The 22,205-nt window shown below is 41.5% G+C and overlaps 1 protein-coding gene across 1 annotated transcript in view; it reads left to right on the forward strand.

Moving 5' to 3' along the window:
• The window catches only part of LOC120536700 (killer cell lectin-like receptor subfamily G member 1), a 45,273-nt gene extending 23,628 nt beyond the window's left edge, over nt 1-21,645 (forward strand). Inside the window, exons 3-5 of the mRNA XM_039765147.1 lie at nt 11,666-11,808; nt 14,224-14,327; nt 19,731-21,645. Of these exons, the coding sequence (XP_039621081.1) occupies nt 11,666-11,808; nt 14,224-14,327; nt 19,731-19,851 (368 nt within the window). The 3' untranslated portion in view covers nt 19,852-21,645. The remainder of the gene's footprint in view (nt 1-11,665; nt 11,809-14,223; nt 14,328-19,730) is intronic.
• Nucleotides 21,646-22,205: the final 560 nt, after the last annotated feature.

Genomic DNA, 22,205 nt, shown 5'->3' on the forward strand with positions numbered 1-22,205 from the left:
TCTATCTGTTTATCTATTATACTGTGTGTTTAATATACATCTATCTTTTGTATAGCAGCCTTCATACCTGTCTATCTATCAGTTTATTATATATTATCTTTCAGATCCTTATAACTATTATCTGCTGCCTTTGGTGTCTATCAGCCCCCTACTACCACAATAAAAGTAAAAAAAAATGTGTCAAAATGCCCTCCTCCCCACCAGCAGATAGAGCTGTGTTCTTCAGCCTAGTGGTAATTAATCAGCCGTTGTGATTTGACCCACTGGGGTGCTTAATAATAACCTCGCCCTAAAATTTACAAGCATCTCCCCGCCATCATCTGGCACAAGGCAAGAAGCAGACCAAACAGGCTTAGACTCCAAATCAGAGCACAGCAACATACACACTCAATCACAAAAGGTCATTTTAGAGTCAAATAACCCAGCATTCATATCTTAGGCTGCAGGAGAGAACTAGAATTCCCACTGCAAACCTGGACATGCAAGGGGAAAACAAAGATAATTTTAATTAACAGAAAATAAAACTTAAAATCAGGAGTGTCCTAATTAGCAGTCCTAATGCTGTAACGATGGTAATAATGAACACTGACTGCTTCAGCAATTTATTATGCTGTCTTTGCTGCCATCTACTGCCCATTCTATATAGCACCTTTAGCTGGTTATTATACACATGCATTTCTACTCATTCCAGGTTGAAGGCGGCCTGTGTGGCACACCAGTTAGCACTGCTGTCTTATCACTTCAGGGGACTGGGTTTAAACCTTTATGCGGTCACTGTCAGGGTGCCAGTTACATGTACTTCCAGTGGGTTTTGTTGTGGGCACTCAAGTTTTCCTCCCAGACTCCAAGGGCATGCATGTTAAATAAGTGGTTACTCAGTCTTCATGTGGCATGTGTGTGCGTGTGTGTGTGTGTGTGTGTGTATGTGAGCAGATGACGTCCTGTTCAGAGATGGTTCCTGCTTTGTGTTTATTGCTGCCAGGAGTTTTTTCAGGACATTGTCAAATGATCACGTTCTGAAAATGGACAGAGGTGATGTGCAAGTTCCGCCTTTTTGCTGTGTGTTTATAATTCAACAAGGCTCTTATCAGCAAGTCTTGGGCCTTATGGGGCTCCCATAAAACTACAATTACCATCAAGAGATGATCAATGATTGCTTAAACCCTTCCAATTTTACAAATAAAGATTGATTATTACATTTGCATGAAACTAGACAATTTATTAGCACTAACAATAAATAAACACCTGTAATTAATTTTCAAAATTTTTAAACAATAACTTTACACAGTATATAATTTGAACATTGACTCAAAGGGTTACATTTATGGAAACTACCACTAATCAAAAGTTAGTCAGTCAGTCATTGTCCAACCTGCTATATCTGAAAACAGGGTCAAAGTGGCAAAATATTCTAAAATCATAATATTTGGATAATTCAAGAAAGGAATCAAAATCTAAGGGATGTCAATAATCCAAAACACTCACCATAAAGGAGATCAAGACACAAATCCAGGAATTCCAAAACATGAACTAATAATAATAATAATAATTCTTTAGTACTTTACTCACTATTCGCTACTTTACACAGTAAGCGGAGAGCCACTTCACCTGCCACCAATGTACGGCATCCACCTGGACGATGCGATGGCAGCCATTTTTGTGCCAGTATGCTCACCACACATGAGCTGTTAGGGGGTAGTATTATCGTAGTATTTCCCTCTACTTACCCTTTACCTATTTTCCTCAAGGGTAAGTGTACTCGTCAAGTTCGTAACCGGGTTGGTCTACTGTTGCACTTTAAGATGAACACACACATACATAGCTATACTCATACACACAGACCCTAATCACAACAGTGCCCCATGAATGACACACACATGCTGATTAACATCTGGCACTTTAAAACACACAAGTGCTTTAGGAGTAACACAGCCTGTCACTCAACACTTCAAGAGACTTACTTATTATCGGCATGAACAACATACGATGTTTTAATGATATCTCAGATCTAAATATTACTTTAGGTCTACAAGAATACATTTAAACATACAAAGGCTCAGCACTCTCGACTATCGGCCACTTATCAGCCAAGAATACCTTCTTTATGTCCTGTTCCCTACTATTAAGTGGAGCTCTCACCCTCAGCCTTAATAAACCTCGCAGCACAGAGGTAATTGCAAATCTCCGGCTGCACCAGGTGCTCAAAGAAATCTAACTTATTATTTCAATCACTCTATAGACATTAAGGCAAAGCATAGAAAGTTAAAAGCAGCATGGTATTTATTACAAGAATAATAACAATACCACTGGAACAAAGAATAATAGAAAATAGGTACAGTGAAACCTCGTTTATCACAGTTAATCCGTTCTAGACTCTACCGTGATAAATGAATTTTTTGCAAAGTAGGATTCTTTATTTATAAATCGAATATTTTTGCAGTTAGAGTATAGAAAACCTGTTTACGACCTTCTAAATACATTTTTTAACATTATTAGAGCCCTCTAGACATGAAATAACACCTTTTAGTCACCATTACACTCGTATTACCCAATATATTAGACAAAATAAGAGAAAATAAGACATATTAGACGTTACAAAGATCATATTACTAGGCGCACTCGCCTTTTAAGGCGACCGACTTTTATCCTCAATTTTTGTGCGCTCCATGTGTACATCAGGCATGTAAGTGTAGAGAATGAGAACATCAAAGTGCCCATTCATAACATCTCCGGAAAACCTAAGTTTTTTTTATCCCCTCACGTGCCTGTCTAAAGTCGTCCAATGTCAGCCCGAATCTGTACCACTAAAGACGGAGTTTCATGCACTAAATAAGCTATAGATGAGAATAAGCAAGCACCATCTCCCCTGATATTTACTACGCGGTGAGGCATTTGTACTCCATCAACATTAATTATTTCCAGAGACATAATTTGGTCTATTTTTCCAGCGCATCGCTCACAAAAGCAAGGGAACGATGACAGCACCAGAACTCTGCTCACATCGTGTCGCTTCGTACCTCAAGCTGCAAGTAGTAAGTCTGTAATGAGCGGAATACCGCTATGCTTTGCACTCACGGGACGGAAGGACAATCCCAAACCCTTTTATATAGTAGATTATTGTACTGTACATTTAACTGCACACAACCACTAACCTATGAAGGCACGACCTCAGTAGGAGAGTCTTCAGAGGTGGTGCAGTATGTTCAGCAGGTGCGTTATTGTCTTCAGTGAAGAAGTACTAGGAGTAGGCAGTGGGTGTCTGGGTGCGCGGCTGAAGAACATCTTGATAGGCAGTTGCTGGCACTGTCTTTTCATATGCGTGAGGAGGCTTTTGTAGGGTATTGCCATCTTTAATCATATCCAAGAGTTTCACCTTTTTCTGGATAGTAAGCATCTTCCTCTGGCGCTTAGTTTTATGGTCAGAAGGCTTAGAAAAAGCAGCACGTTTAGGAGCCATCGTAGGGCTTAGATAAAAGTTCTCAGAAAGCGCATGCATAGTAACATAAGCGTGTATGAGAAAAAAATTGCGATAGAGTGAAGCTGCAAAAGTCGAAGCGTGATATAGCGAGGGATCACTGTACTGACAGGAAAGTCTGGATGTATATAGTCTTCAGAAAAAGCTTACGAAAAAGTTACAGACGACAAGGATGAATGTCCCAGGGCGGCATTTGATTTAACAATCGATGTTCATGATGCTTTTCTGATGACCAGTGACGTCTTTGTCCATTCCTCTTCTTCTTCTTATTCCTTACGTCCTTACTTCCCTACTCACTCCTCAGATGAAGTATATTTCTTCTAAAGTTTCATGCCGTGGTTTCACAACACATGAATGTTGCATGCACCTGATTGGCTGGCTGTCAATATGATGGATGCATTTTGCTCAAACTCTTTAATCTATCTTTTCCCAGATAAAAAAAAAATTGATATTTCCTCATATTCTCCTTTGCTAGGCTGTAAACCAAATTGTTGTCCCAGATGTCCATCCATTAAGTAATCAATAGCCTAAAGTATTGGCTCAGTCTTCCTTTCCCAGGCTGTAATACCATTTTAGCACTATGCTGTGAACAACTGTTATAAAAGTGAGGTGTAAGGGAAGAGGATATGCCTTTTTTATTAGAATGCCTATACAAGTGTCCTACGTCTAAATTCATCTTATTGGGATTGAGCAAAATATAATAATAAAAATATAGAGAATAATTTGTAGATTTTATACACCAAGTGGTGAGAGAGAGAGAGCGACAATCAGAGACAAGGGATTACTGGATTTAGACTTCTTTGTAGAGCACATACACAGTCCAGATGTAAACACTAGCGTGGTGAAGTCTGACTGCATTCTCATACCAATGCTTGAGAACTGAAGTGTCTGCGTGCACTTTTCGTGGCATTACATGTGTATTTTTTGAGCATGCCCATGTCGCTCAAACACAGGAAGCTCTGCAGTGTACTTATGAGTTTTTTTTTTCTTTGGTTATAGTCTTGAATAAAAGTGCACTTGTTTTGTTATACTTGTACATCAACATTTATATGTTACTTACATAAAAGCCAGATTGAATGTTATTTATTTGGATTTATTTACTTACTTCCTACAGAGTGCAGAGCTATAGCGTGTCTATATGTGAAAACAGCACTGTCAGATGTGGGGGGTAGGGTAGGATCGTGAATGCGACTGAGAGAATGATACTGAATGGAAAAAAAAAAAAAAGCTAACCATTACAAGTATCATACATTTACACCGGCTGTTACAGACTGAAATCAAATGTATGTTTTTATTCTAAAATAGTAAGAATAAAAGCAGCTCACTTCTCAAAACGGACTCGTTGGGAAGTTGATATCGTTGCGCTACCAAAGCAGTCATAGTAAATGCGTGTCAATGTCGGACCCTAACGCGTGTTGTTTTTCTGCAATTATATCTATACTAATAAAAGGCAAAGCCCTCACTCACTGACTCACTGACTCATCACTAATTCTCCAAGTTCCTGTGTAGGTAGAAGGCTGAAATTTGGCAGGCTCATTCCTTACAGCTTCCTTACAAAAGTTGGGCAGGTTTCATTTCGAAATTCTACGCGTAATGGTCATAACTGGAAGCTATTTTTCTCCATTTACTGTAATGGAGTTGAGCTCGAAAGCCGTGGGGGGGGTGGAGTTTCGTGTGACATCATGACGCCTCCCACGTAATCACGTGAACTGACTGTCAACGCAGTGCGTAGAAAACCAGGAAGAGCTCCAAAAAGCGCTGAAGAAAACATGCATTATATAATTGAGAAGGCAGCGAAACAATAAGAAGCAAGCGAATGACATACTGTATACAACCATATTCATGAGTGCTGCTACTTCGGAAACAAAGCACAGTGTAAACCTAAAGTTTAAATTAAGTTCATAGACAGGCTGCTGCTGGCATTTGTCATGCCCACGGGTAATGCAGGATACAAGTTTAATGAGAGGACGCAAGATATAAACGAGAGTTCTGATCACTTTGTAACTAAGTTAAAATTGCAGGTGAAGGGCTGTGCTTATGCAAATTCCGAGAGACTGTGTTTGTGGGGGATTGACAGTTAAGGCGGGTGGGGGAGTCACGTCATCATCTCCCCTCCCATTCACCTCATTTCGCTCTGAGCTGAGCTCCGAAGCTAACGCACGCAGTGTTGCGGAAGCGACTTTGTGACGATGCCACCAAATACTCACAGAAAATTCCACAAGTTAATACACACGCTGTCTCTAGAGTTTCTCCACACTCTGAATCCTCCAGGCACTACTTACAAAAGGTTACATTGACGATCATGTTACGTTATTTTTAAAATGTTTCCTTTTCTTAGCACAAGCACAGCTGAGAAGCTTCGATGCATGTGCTCCATAACGCGTTAAAAAATCACGCATTTAATCACACTTTGCAATACAAGCAAAGGGGAACTTTTGTCAATGCATGATTTCCTGGTACACCGATTACATTGATCAGCGCTTCCCGATTCATTTTACCCTCACACCACCTTGGTTTAAGAAGAAGTATGAAAAAATATCACATTAACACAGAAAAACAGATCACCAATTGAAGCTTTATGAATAATCGATTCGCCATCAATAATTGTTTTGGTAAAGCCATACTCAGTGTAATCCTCCTTCCATTTTATAATTTTTCCGCCACTAGCCATGATTAAATGAACGGTAAAAAAGTAAGAGCGGCGAGGTGACTTATTCAGGCAGGCAGGCGACAGCTCAATAGCTCGAATTTGGATATAAGTAGGTTCTATTTAGTCGCCAGAAATATCTTTGTTAGGAATGGAAGTTGAATTTAGTCTTTAAATTTCTATGGTAAAGAAAATGTTATGCAATGATGACTACATTTAACTATATAAAGTCAAAACTTGATTATATAAAGTCACTGTCGGAATAAATAAAGTCAAAACTTGAATATATAAGGTCATTCCCAATTATATAAAGTCAAAACCTGACTATATAAAGACAGCGTTGGAATATTTCGGAATATATAAAATAAGCGCTAGAATATATAAAGTCAAATCTTGAATATATAAAGTCAGCGTCGCAATATATAAAGTAAGCGCTGCAATATATAAAGTCAAAGCTTAAATATATAAAGTCAACGTTGGAATATATAAAGTCAGCGCTGGAATATCCATCCATTTCCCAACCCATTGAATCCGACCACAGGGTCACGGGGGTCTGCTGGAGCCAATCCCAGCCAACACAGGGCACAAGGCAGGAACCAATCCTGGGCAGGGCACATGCATCATTTTCAAAACATTAACCGAACAGTGTTTTTTTAATTTATTTTTCTGAATACGTTTTTGTTCACTTAGTTCAGTTCAGAGTTGTTTCAATCAATACATTTTGACTTTGACTTTATATATTCAGGAATGACTTTATATATTCAACTTTTGACTTTATATATTCAGAAAAAAGTTTTGACTTTATGTATACCAACGTTGACTTTATATATTCAAGTTTTGACTTTATATATTCTGACTTTGACTTTATATATTCACAAAATCAATTTATTTGCCTGTTTGGCACCCCATAGTATATGTGTGTGTGTATATATGTACACATGTATATATATACACGTATATATATATTGTAAACAAGCGCTTTATAGCGCCCGACCCGGCATAGAATACGCAGAGGCACGTGTTCACACTCAAGATCTTTATTTTTCTTCAGCTGTGTGACACGTCTTCCCCGTGCCACACAGCCCAAACACAGTCCAACACAAACACACAAAGAAACCAAACACTTTCCTGCTCCACCACTCCTCCCAGGCAACCTCGTCCTCTTCCTCCCGATTCTGGCCTCGATTGCTGGGAGGCAGGCCCTTTTATGCCCCACCTGGAAGTGATCCAGGTGCCTGACCAGCTGGTCTTAATTGCACCTCCAGGTGGGCTGATAAACCGTCCAGTGTGGTGTCTGGATCTCTGCAGCACCCCCTAGCGGCCACCCCATCTCCCAACCGGGCTGCTGTGGTGGACTCCATGTCCCATGGAGCCACGGGGGAGATTGAGGAGGAACCCACTGCCAGGGAGACTGCCCCCAAGCGCCCCGGGGAAGGTATTGCAATGTCCATGATGGCTCCCCCGGGACGTATGCGGCAGAGGCGTCCCGGCCGGGCATGGGACCCGGCTGTCCGTCACATGGCCCCTCCCTCAGATGAGGCTTGTGCGGCTCATCGGCCTGCCCCGCGAGGGCCGGTCTTCTCAGGACGGGAGTCGGCATTCCTGGTTCCGCGGCTGCGCCCTGTTAAAACAGAATAAACAGGTCTGGGGGCGTTGCCCCGACGTCCCTTGGGACAAGCCCGCCAGACATGGCCACCGCGGCCACAGGTATAACACCGCCGACCCCCTCCAGTACGGCCCCTCTGCATGCGGAAGCAGGCAGGGAACATCTGCCCCTTCGCCCCCTCCGAGGAGGGCTTGTGACGGTTCCGCCCCTCTGCAGTGCAGCCCTCCTTCGGCTCCAAGCCGTCAGGCATACACTGTGCTATGTACGGGGTTCCCGGTTTCGTCTTCCGGTTACCCCTTTTCCTCTGGGACGCACTGGCGGTCTGAGTCCCCCTATGAGAAAAGGAGGGACCCTGCACCGCCTGCGTCCCTTTAGACTGCCGCAAGACCGGCGCTGGCGGTCGGGGTGGGGTTGTTTGGCAGCCGGTTTCCACCTGTTGCCTCCCCACACGCTCATCCGCCTTGCCGTCAGTCATAACAGCAGCCTCTCGTGTGGTGGGCGGGTCCGCCTGACAGGCAGTACTAACCAACACCGCTGCCGTCGCGTCCCGCCCCCTTTTCTCTGCGGTGCCGGCTTCACTTACCTGCACCGCTTTGTCCTGCCGGTGGGAGGCTGGCCACCCGCCGCCACGGCCATTCAGCCAGGGCCCCGCACGGGATACCGAGCTTCTTCTCCAGCCCCTCCTTCGCCTCCGACAGGACCTGAAAAACTTGTAAAAGGGACTGTAGGGCGAGGACAATGGACTTCACCTCCCCTACAGCCCAAGAAACATTAATAGTGGCGGCCGGCGGTGGATTTGGGCTCTCCGTGTCGCCCTCCGCCGACCGCGTGCCAACAAGACCCTGTGGATCCCCCACGGGCCCCTTCGGGTAGTCTGGAGGAGAGGGAAGGGCGTCCGTCATCCCCGCCTGCCGATCCTCCTCAGCGGGTGATTGACACACGCCCCCCCCCGTTTACCTGCTTCTGGAAGCTGCTCCGGCTCTCCTTGCCGGGGCACCACGCTGGGGAGCTCGTCCGGGCTTTCCTCCGCCAGCCACTGGCTCAGGCCGAAGGGAAGACACAGCTCCGCCTCGTTCTCTCCCGAGCTGGCTTCGCCGTCACGCCATGGACACTCGTCCCCCTGCCCGCACCGGGTGCTTCGCCCCTTGGCGTCCAGGAGGTAGGATGACCCGCAGGCGGAAAAACATACCCGCAACCCGTCACCTACCTCCGGTTGCAACCCGTGCGGCGGACTAGCGTGGCGGCGTCTGCCAGTTGGCCTCTGTGTCCGCCCGGCTTTTTCTTCCCCATGACAAAGCGCCTGCAGCAGCTCCTCGGCGGCTTCGGTTGGGTACTCTTGCGCTGGGTGGCGCGTGCCTGCTTGCGGCCCCTGCCGCGTGTGCGCGCTTCTCCCCTTCCTCGCGCTGTACCTCGTGTGCTGGCTCGCGGCCCTGCCGCGTGTGCGCGCTTCAGTGCGCTGTGCTGTGTAGACCTGACTACTTGCCTCTGTAGCTGCGTCGGGAGCGCGCTCTCCGACGCCGCTGAGCCGAGAACCGTGCCCCGCTGTTGCGCCGCTATGCCGGGTCAGCAAATGTAAAAACCGCAGGTTCCGACCCAAATGGACGGGCCGGGATCCTGCCGACTACGCCAGTGTAAACAAGCGCTTTATAGCGCCCGACCCGGCATAGAATACGCAGAGGCACGTGTTCACACTCAAGATCTTTATTTTTCTTCAGCTGTGTGACACGTCTTCCCCGTGCCACACAGCCCAAACACAGTCCAACACAAACACACAAAGAAACCAAACACTTTCCTGCTCCACCACTCCTCCCAGGCAACCTCGTCCTCTTCCTCCCGATTCTGGCCTCGATTGCTGGGAGGCAGGCCCTTTTATGCCCCACCTGGAAGTGATCCAGGTGCCTGACCAGCTGGTCTTAATTGCACCTCCAGGTGGGCTGATAAACCGTCCAGTGTGGTGTCTGGATCTCTGCAGCACCCCCTAGCGGCCACCCCATCTCCCAACCGGGCTGCTGTGGTGGACTCCATGTCCCATGGAGCCACGGGGAGATTGAGGAGGAACCCACTGCCAGGGAGACTGCCCCCAAGCGCCCCGGGGAAGGTATTGCAATGTCCATGATGGCTCCCCCGGGACGTATGCGGCAGAGGCGTCCCGGCCGGGCATGGGACCCGGCTGTCCGTCACAATATATATATATATATATATATATATATATATATATATATATATATATATATATATATATATATGCCAGCAACACTCATGACAATGACAAAACAATTACATTGTCAATCATGTTACGTTATTATTAAAATGTTTCCTTTTCTTTTTACTTCTCTGCTGCCAAGCGTGGGTATTTTGCTATATATATATATATATAGATATAGATATAGATATAGATATAGAAAGATATGAGAACAACACTCATATCAATGACAAAACAATTACATTAACAATCATCTTACTTTATTTTTAAAATGTTTCCTTTTCTTTTTCATAACTTCTTTAACACACTACTTCTCCTCTAAGCACGGTATTCTGCTAGTATATATATATATATATATATATATATATATATATATATATATATATATATATATATATACACTAGGGGGGCCAAGCCCCAGTTGCAACCAAAATATTAGTAAAATCTGTAAATGTACAAAAGAAAAAGTATTATTTATTGGAGTCAATATCACAAAATTCTATAAATATGTAAAAGAAAAATAATTATTATTTAACAGAGTAAAAATCATGAAGTGAGAATAAAATATTTACTCTTACCGATTGGAGTATTCCCATTAGACTTCACTATGAGTACTTATAAGAGATGAAATGAACGATCCGTTAGTTTTAACTGACATTCTTATAGATAAAAAAAAACTTTTTAAAAAAATTACTCATTTAAATAACGGGAAAAATCACGTGCAAACTAAACTGGTATGCAATGGGCCGTCGTAACTCGACCTTCAGATAACTAAATCACCTAAATACAAACATTGGTGTTGTGAATAGATCATTTTTTTAAATAGTTTGTTCCTGTGAAACAAAGTTTACTCAATCAAAAATAAAAACCACGACTTTCTTGATATTTTAGTTTATAATTTAAAAACGGAATAAGAATCTGAAAATCTAACAACTTCACATTAAAGTTCGATAAATTCTGAAAAGAATGATACCAAACATATATATGACAAAAAACGTCACATAAAAACATCACATAAAATCGTTGCACTTTTAAGCTTAGGATTTTATATAAATAGGGCAGATATATATATACTGTATATATATATTCATTCACTTTCAATATATCTGCACTTGATTTTACATCTCTGATTTGCATTGCCGGTTATTTCGGCTCTTGGGGACTAAGGCCTGTTTGTACGGAGTACGGCTTGTTATTATCTGGAGAATCCTCACGTTAGCCAAGTCAACAGTCTCAGTTGTGTAGTTGCCAGTCTCGGTAAAGGGGTCGGCCATTATAGTCTCCCATCCAAGTGCTGGCTGGTCAGCCCAAACATGCTTAAGTTCAGGTGGGTGTCCTCTTCTGAGATGCAGGTGGTATGCTATAGAAAGATGACAAAGATGAACTGAAAGTCATTAGAGGCCCTGCCTGCTTCAGGCTCAATTTTTAACTTAAAACAAGAACTAGACTAACTAATTAAACTGGTTTAAAATAAAAGAGAAAAATCACCAGACTGTTAATAAAATACAAGAAAGAGGCAAAGAATTCAGCCCGGGCAGTGAAGACAACGCCATACTTGTAATTCAATGTATGGATCTGTGATGGAATAGAAGCCCACAAGAGCCCCACTGTAAGCTTGTTCTTTATTACGTGTATTCACAAGACTGCATATTTCACTACTATATTCTAGTTATTCAATTTACCGATAATTCAGCTTTGCTATTTATCTTTTTGTGGTCTCTTTTTTTTTTGCAGTACGATCCTGCCCTGAGTGGTGGCAGCTGTACAAAGAAAACTGCTACTACTTTTCAACAAATAAAAGCACGTGGGACACAAGTAGGGAGGACTGCAGATCACGGGGGGCTAATCTCATCAAAGTGGAAGACCAACAGGAGTTGGTGAGTTATGACAGACATTCAGGACAACATGCTCTCTGCTTTGAAACAATTTAATTCTTTTTCTTAGGTGAATTTACTATACTTTGTCAAAGATGAACACCACTACACCTCTAACAGTGAGTCTTAGACCTTCAACTTGCCTTGGAATTTATGTCTTTTTTGCTCTTCCCTGCCATACTTTTAGGCCAATGGAGCATCGAAGAGTAGTTGCAGATGCTCTTCCTATGCTTGTCTCCCCTGCTAACCCTAAACCTTCTTTTCCAGTTCTAGCCAGTCATGCAGCAAGCCAATAAGCTTAAAAAATTAATAGTAATGTACTTGCTAGACAAAGAAAAATGAAACCTAGAATTTACAATATATTTCTATTACCTTTTTTTATTAATGTTGTGTCCGTCTAATCAATACATACATAAGATACAAGAAACACACAGGATATTATAATCATAATCCATCATAGCTCATTCCAATATGAGTTCACATATAATGTGAAAAGCACCTTCTCCTATAGCCATGTCTGTCTGTCTGTCTGTCCGCATGAAACAACTCGGCTCCCAGTCGACCCAATTTGTTGGCACACTTACTGTATTCTCCAAGGACATTTGTTGAGACAGTTCAATATTGGTTTAGATGTCTTGAATATAGAAAGCTGTACACATTTTTTGAAACTTCTAAATCTCTCAATGAAAAGCTTTGCCGAACATGCAGACTTCCCAAATTGACCTTGGGAGTGATTATTTACTCTTCTATATTTATTATTTAATTTTGTTAAAAGGAACAGCTGCTCCTTTACTTAAAACAGTGAAACACCTGAATTGAGTAGGCCTTGTTGCAGGACAATGGATGGGCTCAGATGTAGCTGGGGGGCTATAGATGGCTGAGTGCCATCATATAAGGAAAGGTACGACAGTAGAGGTGTACTTACTCAGCTGGCTAATAATGACATTCTTCTATCTATCTATCTATCTATCTATCTATCTATCTATCTATCTATCTATCTATCTATCTATCTATCTATCTATCTATCTATCTATCTATCTATCTATCAGTGAGTCTGGGTTGTGTCTTTCATTGCAAAAAGCTGATGGTAAATCTCTATTGATTCATTTCATTAACTGACATGTACACAACATTTGCATTTCTCTCTATTATAAAGAAAAATCTTGGAAGGAAGACCAGGGAGACCAGACGTGATCTTCTCGGAAGACACTTAAAAGACCTGCGAGACGAAACAGATTGGCCACAGAGAGTCTCCCGGGGACTTTAAACATGAGACTTGGTGCCAAGAGATTGGCCCAGGACCATCTCGCGGGGACGTGGAGCATGAGATTCTTGCAAGTCACACACTACTTATAACCATTTTCAAATAAGACCACAGACACAGCAGACACAGATCCTGTGCTCTCAGCTAATATAAAGCATATAAGGACAATACGTTCTAGATGAAACGTCAACGACTAAGCGAAGAAGAAAGAGCAGCATGGCGAAAAGAGATCCAAAAGCAATGGAAAGAAAAAAATGCAAATAAGAAAAATAATAATCTATGTGCAAATTCAGAAAATAAGGAAAGTAATAATCAGCCTAGAACAAGTGGAACTGAAAAACAAGCAGATCCAAGCAGGCTGAGAAATAAAAGACAAATAGTAAAAGGCAAAGTAGAACTTGATAAAGACGTTTTAAAAATGTTGGCACGAGACACATGCCGAGCAGATAAGAGATTATGAAAGCAGTGGAATTGGAAAGGCTCAAAAAAACAATGGCGCGATACATGTGCGGAGAAAGCTAAAGAATATGAAAGCAGTAAAATTCTAAAGTATCAAAAAAGAAGATAGTGAAGATCACATTAGCACAAAAAAATGGAAATTATTACTCGAAAAAAGGGAAAATAATCATCACGGACCGGGTGTAATTGAAAAAATGCATGGAAAAACATTCAAAAAAGTCGTTTTATTTATTAGAGAGAAAGAATTGATATTCACTCACAGGCAGTTATACGCTGCAATGTCACGATGTAAGTCCAAACACGGAATCAAAATTCATTGCGAACTTGATTTAATTCAAAAGTGTTTTTACTAAAGTTTAAAAGTAAACTTGAAAATAATGCATATGTAACAATTCCCATGAAAATAACAGTCTCTTTAAATTGTATATCCAGTAAACCAAACCCACGGGTGGGAGAGCGAAGCGAGCAGGTGGCAGAGCCCCCTAGTTTTTATAATAGTAATTTATAGCAAAGATTACTCAGGGTACAAATGTGAAATTTTGTGCTGAGGTTTTGTGAACATGACAAGGAGATTTATTGTGTTGTGATGTTGTCCTCCAAGGCATTTTGTTGCTTTTCAAAAAGTCCACCTGCTTATATTCTAATGTAGACCTCCTGCAGCCATTTCACACTTAACTGAATTGTTTTCTCTGCAGGATCTTCTCCGTCAGCAGTCTAGAGTCCATTTAACTTTTTGGATTGGACTGAAGAGAAGGGACAAGTGGAGGTGGTATACTGGACAGGCTTTCGACACCAATAGGTGAGGAATTTTGCCTAAAGAAACCTTTACATGTTCTGACTTCCTTTTTGATGAAAGATCGGCTCTTGGCCCGCACACTTCTGAGTCCTTTTCTGTTTGGGGTGTTGGGATTAAAGCAGCTTCGTTCCACTGGCCCTTTGCTCAGTCTTGATGTTTTCTTTCAGCTCAGGTGTGCAGACTCTCCAGGTATTGTCATTCATTATTATTATTATTATTATTATTATTATTATTATTATTATTATTATTATTATTATTATTATTTTACTACTCTGTTGTCTTTTCCTAGTCTTTGTTTCATACCATAAATGTTCCTATTGCCAGCCACTGTATATTTCTGTCTACATCTCCACTTTCTCCAGTTCAATTCACGTTTATTGTTCTATGAAGGAAATTTGGTTTGTCAAAAAGTAATATTTTACTCTACTTTCCCCTTTTTGTATTATTAATATGTAGCCTTTTGACATAATTCCTCAAATCTCACAGACTTACCACTGTTTCTAAGGTATTGTAAAATATAACTTCTCCCCACCTTCTCGTCTATATTTATAACCTCAGGCAATTAGGTGTAGTAAAAGACAAGCAGGAGTTATGCTACACTTTAAGTATGAATGTATTATTGATAATATTCATAAATAATGACAATATTCAAAGTGATACAACCTGATAAATGATGATGTGCAGTTTCAAGTGGCACACAGACTTGTCAGTTACTTAAAATGTCTCGAGTTCATTTGTGGTCAGCTTTCTTCTGCACTGGCCACATGCCTGTCTCAATATGACTGCCGAGCTGTGCTCTTCATTGTGTTGTCCGTTTCAGTTCATGGTGTGAGATGGTCTTTCATCAGTTTGGTAAGAGAGAGAGAGAGGGAGGTAAAGAAAGCACATTTATAGGTTTTCTGTCCAACCCCTATAGCCAATAGGGCATCATGGTACTTAAAGGCTTGTGATACAAGCCAGCTCCAAACAGCCATACTTCAGACCATTGGGGGGACAGAATACCTTCACAGCTGCCCTCCAAACCATATGTTATGCTAAAGCTTGGCAGTTAGGTAGCCTGGCTTTCCTGTGGGGGGTGACTGAAAGACTTTAGCAGAAAAACATTTACCAAACTTGTTTGAGGCACATCCTCCAACCCTGTTGTAAAATTACGGAGAGACTCAGTCGTAAAAGGGTTCTTAAGGGGTTCTTAAACCATCAAACCATTGCTGTTATTATCTATAATTAACACTAATTTTACATTTCTTTGTCTAAGTTACAAATAAAGACATACAAAATATTTATCAACTTGTGTGCAAAATTTCACATCACAATAGAAGGTTTTTCTGGAGAGACCAAAATATCCTACTAAAAATGCTGCAAACTGACGTAGCCATCAAACATGAATAATTTACAAATAAATAAAATATAGAAGTCAACATAATACTTCTTTTATAGCATGAGATAATACTTATTACATATAGAAATGAAACCACCCTGAAGACTTAACTAACGATTGACTGGAATGATAACTGGTCAGCCTGTGGATGTTTATTTATTAACATAAAACTTATATAGAAGATCAAAAACACTTGGGATGAATGAGAATTTAAACCGAATGTGGAAAACTGAACTTGTATGCTGATGGTAACAACTTTCCTGTCAGATTTGAGTGTTGACTGCTTGTTATTGTACCTCTGGGTTCATCCCGTTTTTGTTACTAACATTAAGACTTTCAAATCTCATCAGCAGGGCATAAGTTAAGACCGTTATACATTGTTGTCGAGTGAGGGTATTGAAAAGAAATGCTGGGGCATCAAATGGGTTGCCATGTTTAATTAACAGCGGGTCTCAAACAAAACAAGCTTGCATTGGCGCAGCAATTGTAGAACAAAGAAAATCAAAGAATAAATGAGATTAAAAGGCTGTCTTGAGTGGATCTGCTTTCAGTAGGGATCTGCCTGATGGTCTGCTCGATCCAAAAGAAAGAGGTTTTTGTAGGGTTCTGACCAGGAGTGACGGAGTCAGTTGCCCTCATTGGGCATCTGTGGAGGGAAAGGGAGATGGCATTGTTGGCGACAGCGCCCCATCTCATCCTGGAGTGATGTTACACACCTCAAATGAACCAAGAAGGTGATCCTCAGTTGCACATGAGTGACAATCTACACGTCCATATGTGAAACCTTCCCAGCTTTTATAACTCAGACCATTCAACATAAAACCTTAACCTGAATCAAAAGCATAATTGATGGGATCTGTGCGATTTTACTCACATAATCCTAATTATCCTTTATGTTTTTATATAAAGATAAAATTGAATTGACATTTTATGACATGAATATCTTGCATCTATGACATCAGGAATGAGGCATCTTTCCCATAGGTGTGCATGTAGAATTCAATGGGAAAGCTAAATCTTTCAGGCAAAACTAAGAAATTAAGCTAAAGGTTTTTTTGTTTCCATCATCTCAAGTTTATAAAGCACTAAGGGGCTTACCCCCTGCTCGCTTCGCTCACCAGCCACCCCAGCTTGTGCTACGCCCAGCCACTTCATGTCTCTGCCACTCGCATTGTGAAGAGGGGGGCTGAACGCACCCCAAGGAGACATGGTCGCTCCTCCGAAACCCTCTCTTAAACGGTGATACAATGGGAAACAAAAACAGTTTTTTTTACCTCCTCTTTGCTCGATCAGCTACTGGTTTGCTGCTGCCGCCGTGCCACGTGATCTGCATCTCGTGCGGTGCTTCGAACATTTAAAAGCCTGTACACAAGCTGTCCTACTCTTTGTCTTTTATTTCCAGCCCCAGGCGTGGTTAAATCTGTTGGCACAAAGTCTCATCTCGCAGGATGTGAGTTCTTGATATTTTTTACTTTATAATTTAAAAACAGACTAAGAATCCGAAAATCTAATAACATCACGTTAAAGTTCGATAAATTCTGAAAAGAATGATACCAAACATATACAGTATATTTTAGGTGTAAGGGCCATTTCCTAGTTACATAAGATTCATAAATATTTTACTAGATGATAGTGCATAATCTATGGGAGGTTCCTATAACTCCCATCAGTTGAATTGAATTGGTATATTCTTGCCATTTCTAACAGCTCTGACTAAACATTATTCTCAGTTAGTGACCAGCCTTGCCATGTGTAAGGTGTAGAGGGCACTTGGTTTTAAACCGGGCCTACGTGCCTTTGGAGTGTGTGAAGTAACATGTAAGACCAAGGACTTAATTTAAGTGCTGCACCGTACGTGTAAAGCGTACAGAAGAAGAAGTTAAAAATCTTTAAGTATAAAAGAAGAAGTAAAGAACTTTTAAGTACAGAAATAACTAAAGTTTCTCAAGAAAAGCTAAGTTTAGAGAAGATGTATATTTCCTTTTTTTTGTCTTTTATTCTATGTGTGTAAAAACTTTTTTCTTTATTCTTGTGTGGATTATTTGCTTTTAATTTTCACAAAATATTTTTAAAATTAACTTTTGGACTGAGAGATTTTTTTCAGCTCGCGTTTTGCCCGTGCTTGAACTCGCCTTACTGTATACTTTGGCGGCTACTGTAGGTTTTAAAATAAGACCGTTTTAAAACGTGACATAAAATTGTTGCACACTTAAGACTTAGGAGTTTATATATAGAGAGTAGATAAAATACAGTATTTGACATATTGTATGTTCATATAAAATCTGTAATCTTTTAACTGCATCCCGACTAAGTGCACTCATCTGTTATTCACATCCTTTCGCAGGTGTAAACCAACTTACTAACACATTTTAGGACGCCATAGATATAGGGCCCTCGAAAATTTATGCAACAGAGACCCATTTTTTCCTTGATTTGCCCCTCTGCCCCACAGTTTAAAATTACAAATCAAACAATTCTGACATTGTGATTAAAGTGCACATAGCAGACTTTCATTTAAGGGGATTTACAGACATTTCGGTCAAAACATTTAGAGATGACAACACTTTTTCTACATATTCCCGACCATAGTGCTTGGTACAATTGGGGTCATAGGTGTGTTTGGTTCCTCAGGTGGGTTTCATGGCTTCATAAGTCACCTCGGCTTGCTTCTCACCTTTGGAGTCTGCAGTTGCCATTGTTCACCATGAGGACAAGATCTCTGCCAATGAAAGTCAAAGAAGCCATTATGAGGATGAAAAACAAAAATAAAACCACATCAGTAAGACCTTAGGATGACCGAAATCCACTGTCTGGAATGTCATGAAGAAGAAAGAACACACTGGTGAGCTCATTAATCACAAAGGGACTGGTGGGCCACGGGAGACGTCCACTGCAGATGACAGAAGAATCCTCACTATGGTCAAGAAAAAGCCCCCAAATGCCTGTCTGACAGATCAAACACAGTCTTCAGGGGGCCGATGTGGACGACTATCTGCAGGAGACATCATGAACAGAAACACGGAGGCCACACTGCAAGATGAAAAGCACAAGTCAGCCACAAAAATGGAACAGCCAGATTACAGTTTGTGAAAAAGGACTTCACAGAGCCTGAAGAATTCTGGGAAAAGTTCTTGTGGACAGACGCGACTAATCAGATTGATGGCGAGTGCAAAGATGGAGACGAGAAGGAACTGGCTGAGATCCACAGCAGATCACCTCATCTGTTAAACATGGTGCTGGCCAGGGCTGTCTTAACACATGGGCACACTAGACAGTTGCCCGGAGGTCCCACGAACATAGGGGCCCCATGCTAATCTATGTATGTTGAGCCCTGCTATAATGCTGTTAAGACGGCCCTGGTGCTGGCGTGTTATGGCTGGCACAGGTCCTGGCACACTTCTCTTTATTGATGATGGAACCGCTGATGGCATTGGCACAGTGAATTCTGAAATGTACAGAAACATCTGATCTGCTCAAGTTCAGTAAAGGCCTCCAAACCCAGCAGATGGGACATCATGCTATAACAAGATAATAATCCTAACCCACTACTTGAGGCAATTCAGGAGTTTATCAAAGCTAAAAAATGGAAAATTCTGGAATGGCCAAGCCAGTCACCTGATTTAAAATCCAATTGTGCAGGCGTTCTATATGCTGAAGAGAAAACTTAAGGGGACAAGCCCCCCGAAGCAAGCAGGAGCTGATGATGGCTGCATTGAAGGCTTGGCAGAGTATTACCAGAGAAGACTCTCATCACGTGGTAATGTCTATGAATCACAGACTTCAAGCAGTCATTGCATGCTGGGATATGTGACAAAGTCCTAAATATGGCAATGGTTTTAACAGACCTGCCAATGCTGTGTCCCAAATGTTATGGTGCCCTGAAACTTTGGTGGTGTGTGACCAAAATGTATGCAAAGACGTATAATTGAAACGGGGGTTTTTCAATTTTACACATAATTCCTTTTTTTTTGGCTGCAAAAGCAAGGTAAGATGTTCTCAACACTTTTCATTCTCCTGTGTTTCCTCAGGTTCATTCCTGGTTCAAATGATATCGGAGAGTGCGGCGGTCTGACTGAGAAGGGAATAACAAAACTCAACTGTAGTTTGAATCACCACTGGATCTGCGAGATGACATCCACCCATATATGAAAGACTGAAACACTGGACACAAGACCCTTAATGCTACCCTCATGGCGCAGACCTGTTACCACAAAAAAAAAAAATATTGCAAAACAAGAAAAGGAGGGTGTGTGGGAGAAAAAAAGCTGTTTTTGTGGATCTGCTTATAAAAGTGTTGGTGTAAGTAAACACACAAGTGTACTGCGGAAAGATTCTGTACAAAGAAGAGTAATGTGGAAGTCTGGGGACATATGTAGGGCACATTACTTTTGTCACTTTTATGAATTTGAGGGATGAATGTGCAGACAGCAGGTGCTTGGTGACCACTTTGTTAGACCTGCTCAGAAAGGGCACCCAAAATATTAACAATAAATCAAATCGGCAAACTTAAACAAGTTACACAGTTCAGTCGCAGAAGAGGTAAAACTAAAAGATTTAGCAGCCCGAGTGCTTTCACATTATTATATGTATATATTATATTGAGCATGGACCTTCATGTAAATGGCAATCCTGTGCTTGGTGAAAGATAATTGATGGAGGAGACGGGCAGTTCCTAGAGCAACCTGCTTGGAAGTATGAGAGATGATTGAAAAGTACTGAGATTTTTAAAATTCCGAATCAGATGACTCCACAGGCTCGGCACGTTTTTCTTTTTTGAAGTAGCGTCCTTCACGCTCAAAGTTTGTGTAACATGGGAATTCTGTCTTCTTGCAACAGTTTGTTAGCCTTTGGAATGTTGACTTCCATGACCGCGGTGAATGGACTTCCCGAACGCTCTTCGTTATTCACTTGCTTGTTGCCGACCCTAAAGTGCTTCCTCCACCGAAACATGGCAGCAGTTCTAATCGTGTCATCACTGTATGTCTGCCATAACATTTTCAGAGTTTCATTACCACTCTTCCCAAGTTTAACGCAAAATTCGACCACACGCCTCTGCCGTACTCTCACAGGAACAGTAACAGCAATAGTTTGTTAACCTTGGCAATGTTGACATCCGTGACTGTGGTGGATGGCCTCCCTGAACGCTCTTCGTCATTCACTTGTGTGTTGCTGACTATAAACTGCTTCCACCACTGAAATGCTGCAGCACAGCTAATCGTGTCATCACCGTATGCCTGCCGTAAGATTTCAAATGTTTCATCACCACTCTTCCCAAGCTTAATGCAAAATTCGATCACACACCTCTTCCTGTGACGTACTCTCACAGGAACGTCTTCTTCATCCGCCATAACAGCAACGGTTCAGTATCCTTGGCACTGTTGACATCCTTAACCGTGGTGGATGGCCTACCCAAATGCTTTTCATCATTCACTCACGTGTTGCCGCCACTGAAAGGTAGCAGCACAGCTAATAGTTTCATCACCGTATGCCTGCAATAACATTTCAAGAGTTTCATCACTGCTCTTCCCAAACTTAACATGAATTTCAACCATGAACCTCTGCCTTACGCTCACAGGAACGTCTTCCTCATCCGCCATGACGACACTTATGGCTCACTGTGACCGAACGCTGAAGAATATGTCGGCCCATCTGCAGGTTCACACACATTGATGTATGCCATTCATGAACATCTACGCAGCATTCTCATGTCTGCCTCCATGACAGAGAAACGGGGACAGTCCTGTTACTTATGGATCCACTTAATGAGGTGGACAGCCAGTGGATGTTTAAAATAAATTAAAAAAAGGTAATGGCTAATATGTGGACAGTATTTTTAGATGTGTGTCTACTTTAGCCATTCATATTTTTAAGTGATAATCTAAGATTAATAAAGTATCTATCTATCTATCTATCTATCTATCTATCTATCTATCTATCTATCTATCTATCTATCTATCTATCTATCTATCTATCTATCTAAGCCTTTAATGTACAGTATAGTAAATGTAATATAATATTATCAGACCTGCTGTCTTTTCTTTAATTAAATTGCTTTATGCAAACGTTGTTACCCTGTTACTACTCCTCCATCCATTCAGCTTCACAGATAAATATGCTGACTATTATGATGTGCGTTTGTGTGTGTAAATATACTGCATATCGATATATTTAATGGAATGTCTGTCTGTCTCTTCCCTATAAAATCCTACACTCGTTGACCCCTCTGGTCCAAAATGTGCCTGTTTTCTCTCTCCAACCATATAGACAAGGTAGACTACCTTGGAACCGAACATTTTGACCTTGGGGGTCCCACTGTTTTTAATTTTATTTGATTTCTTTCCAGTGTGTTACAGTTTGCACACCAGTGCCACCTGCTGGCTCAGAACCAGTGAATCATCCAAACAGACTGAAGCCAAACTAGCAGACAAAATGAGCAGAGCTGAACATTCCTGGCCCAGCCATGCCGTGTGCTGCTTCTGTCTACTGTCATATACAGTAAAATG

Source organism: Polypterus senegalus, chromosome 10, assembly GCF_016835505.1.
Source record: "Polypterus senegalus isolate Bchr_013 chromosome 10, ASM1683550v1, whole genome shotgun sequence".
Taxonomy (NCBI): domain Eukaryota; kingdom Metazoa; phylum Chordata; class Cladistia; order Polypteriformes; family Polypteridae; genus Polypterus; species Polypterus senegalus.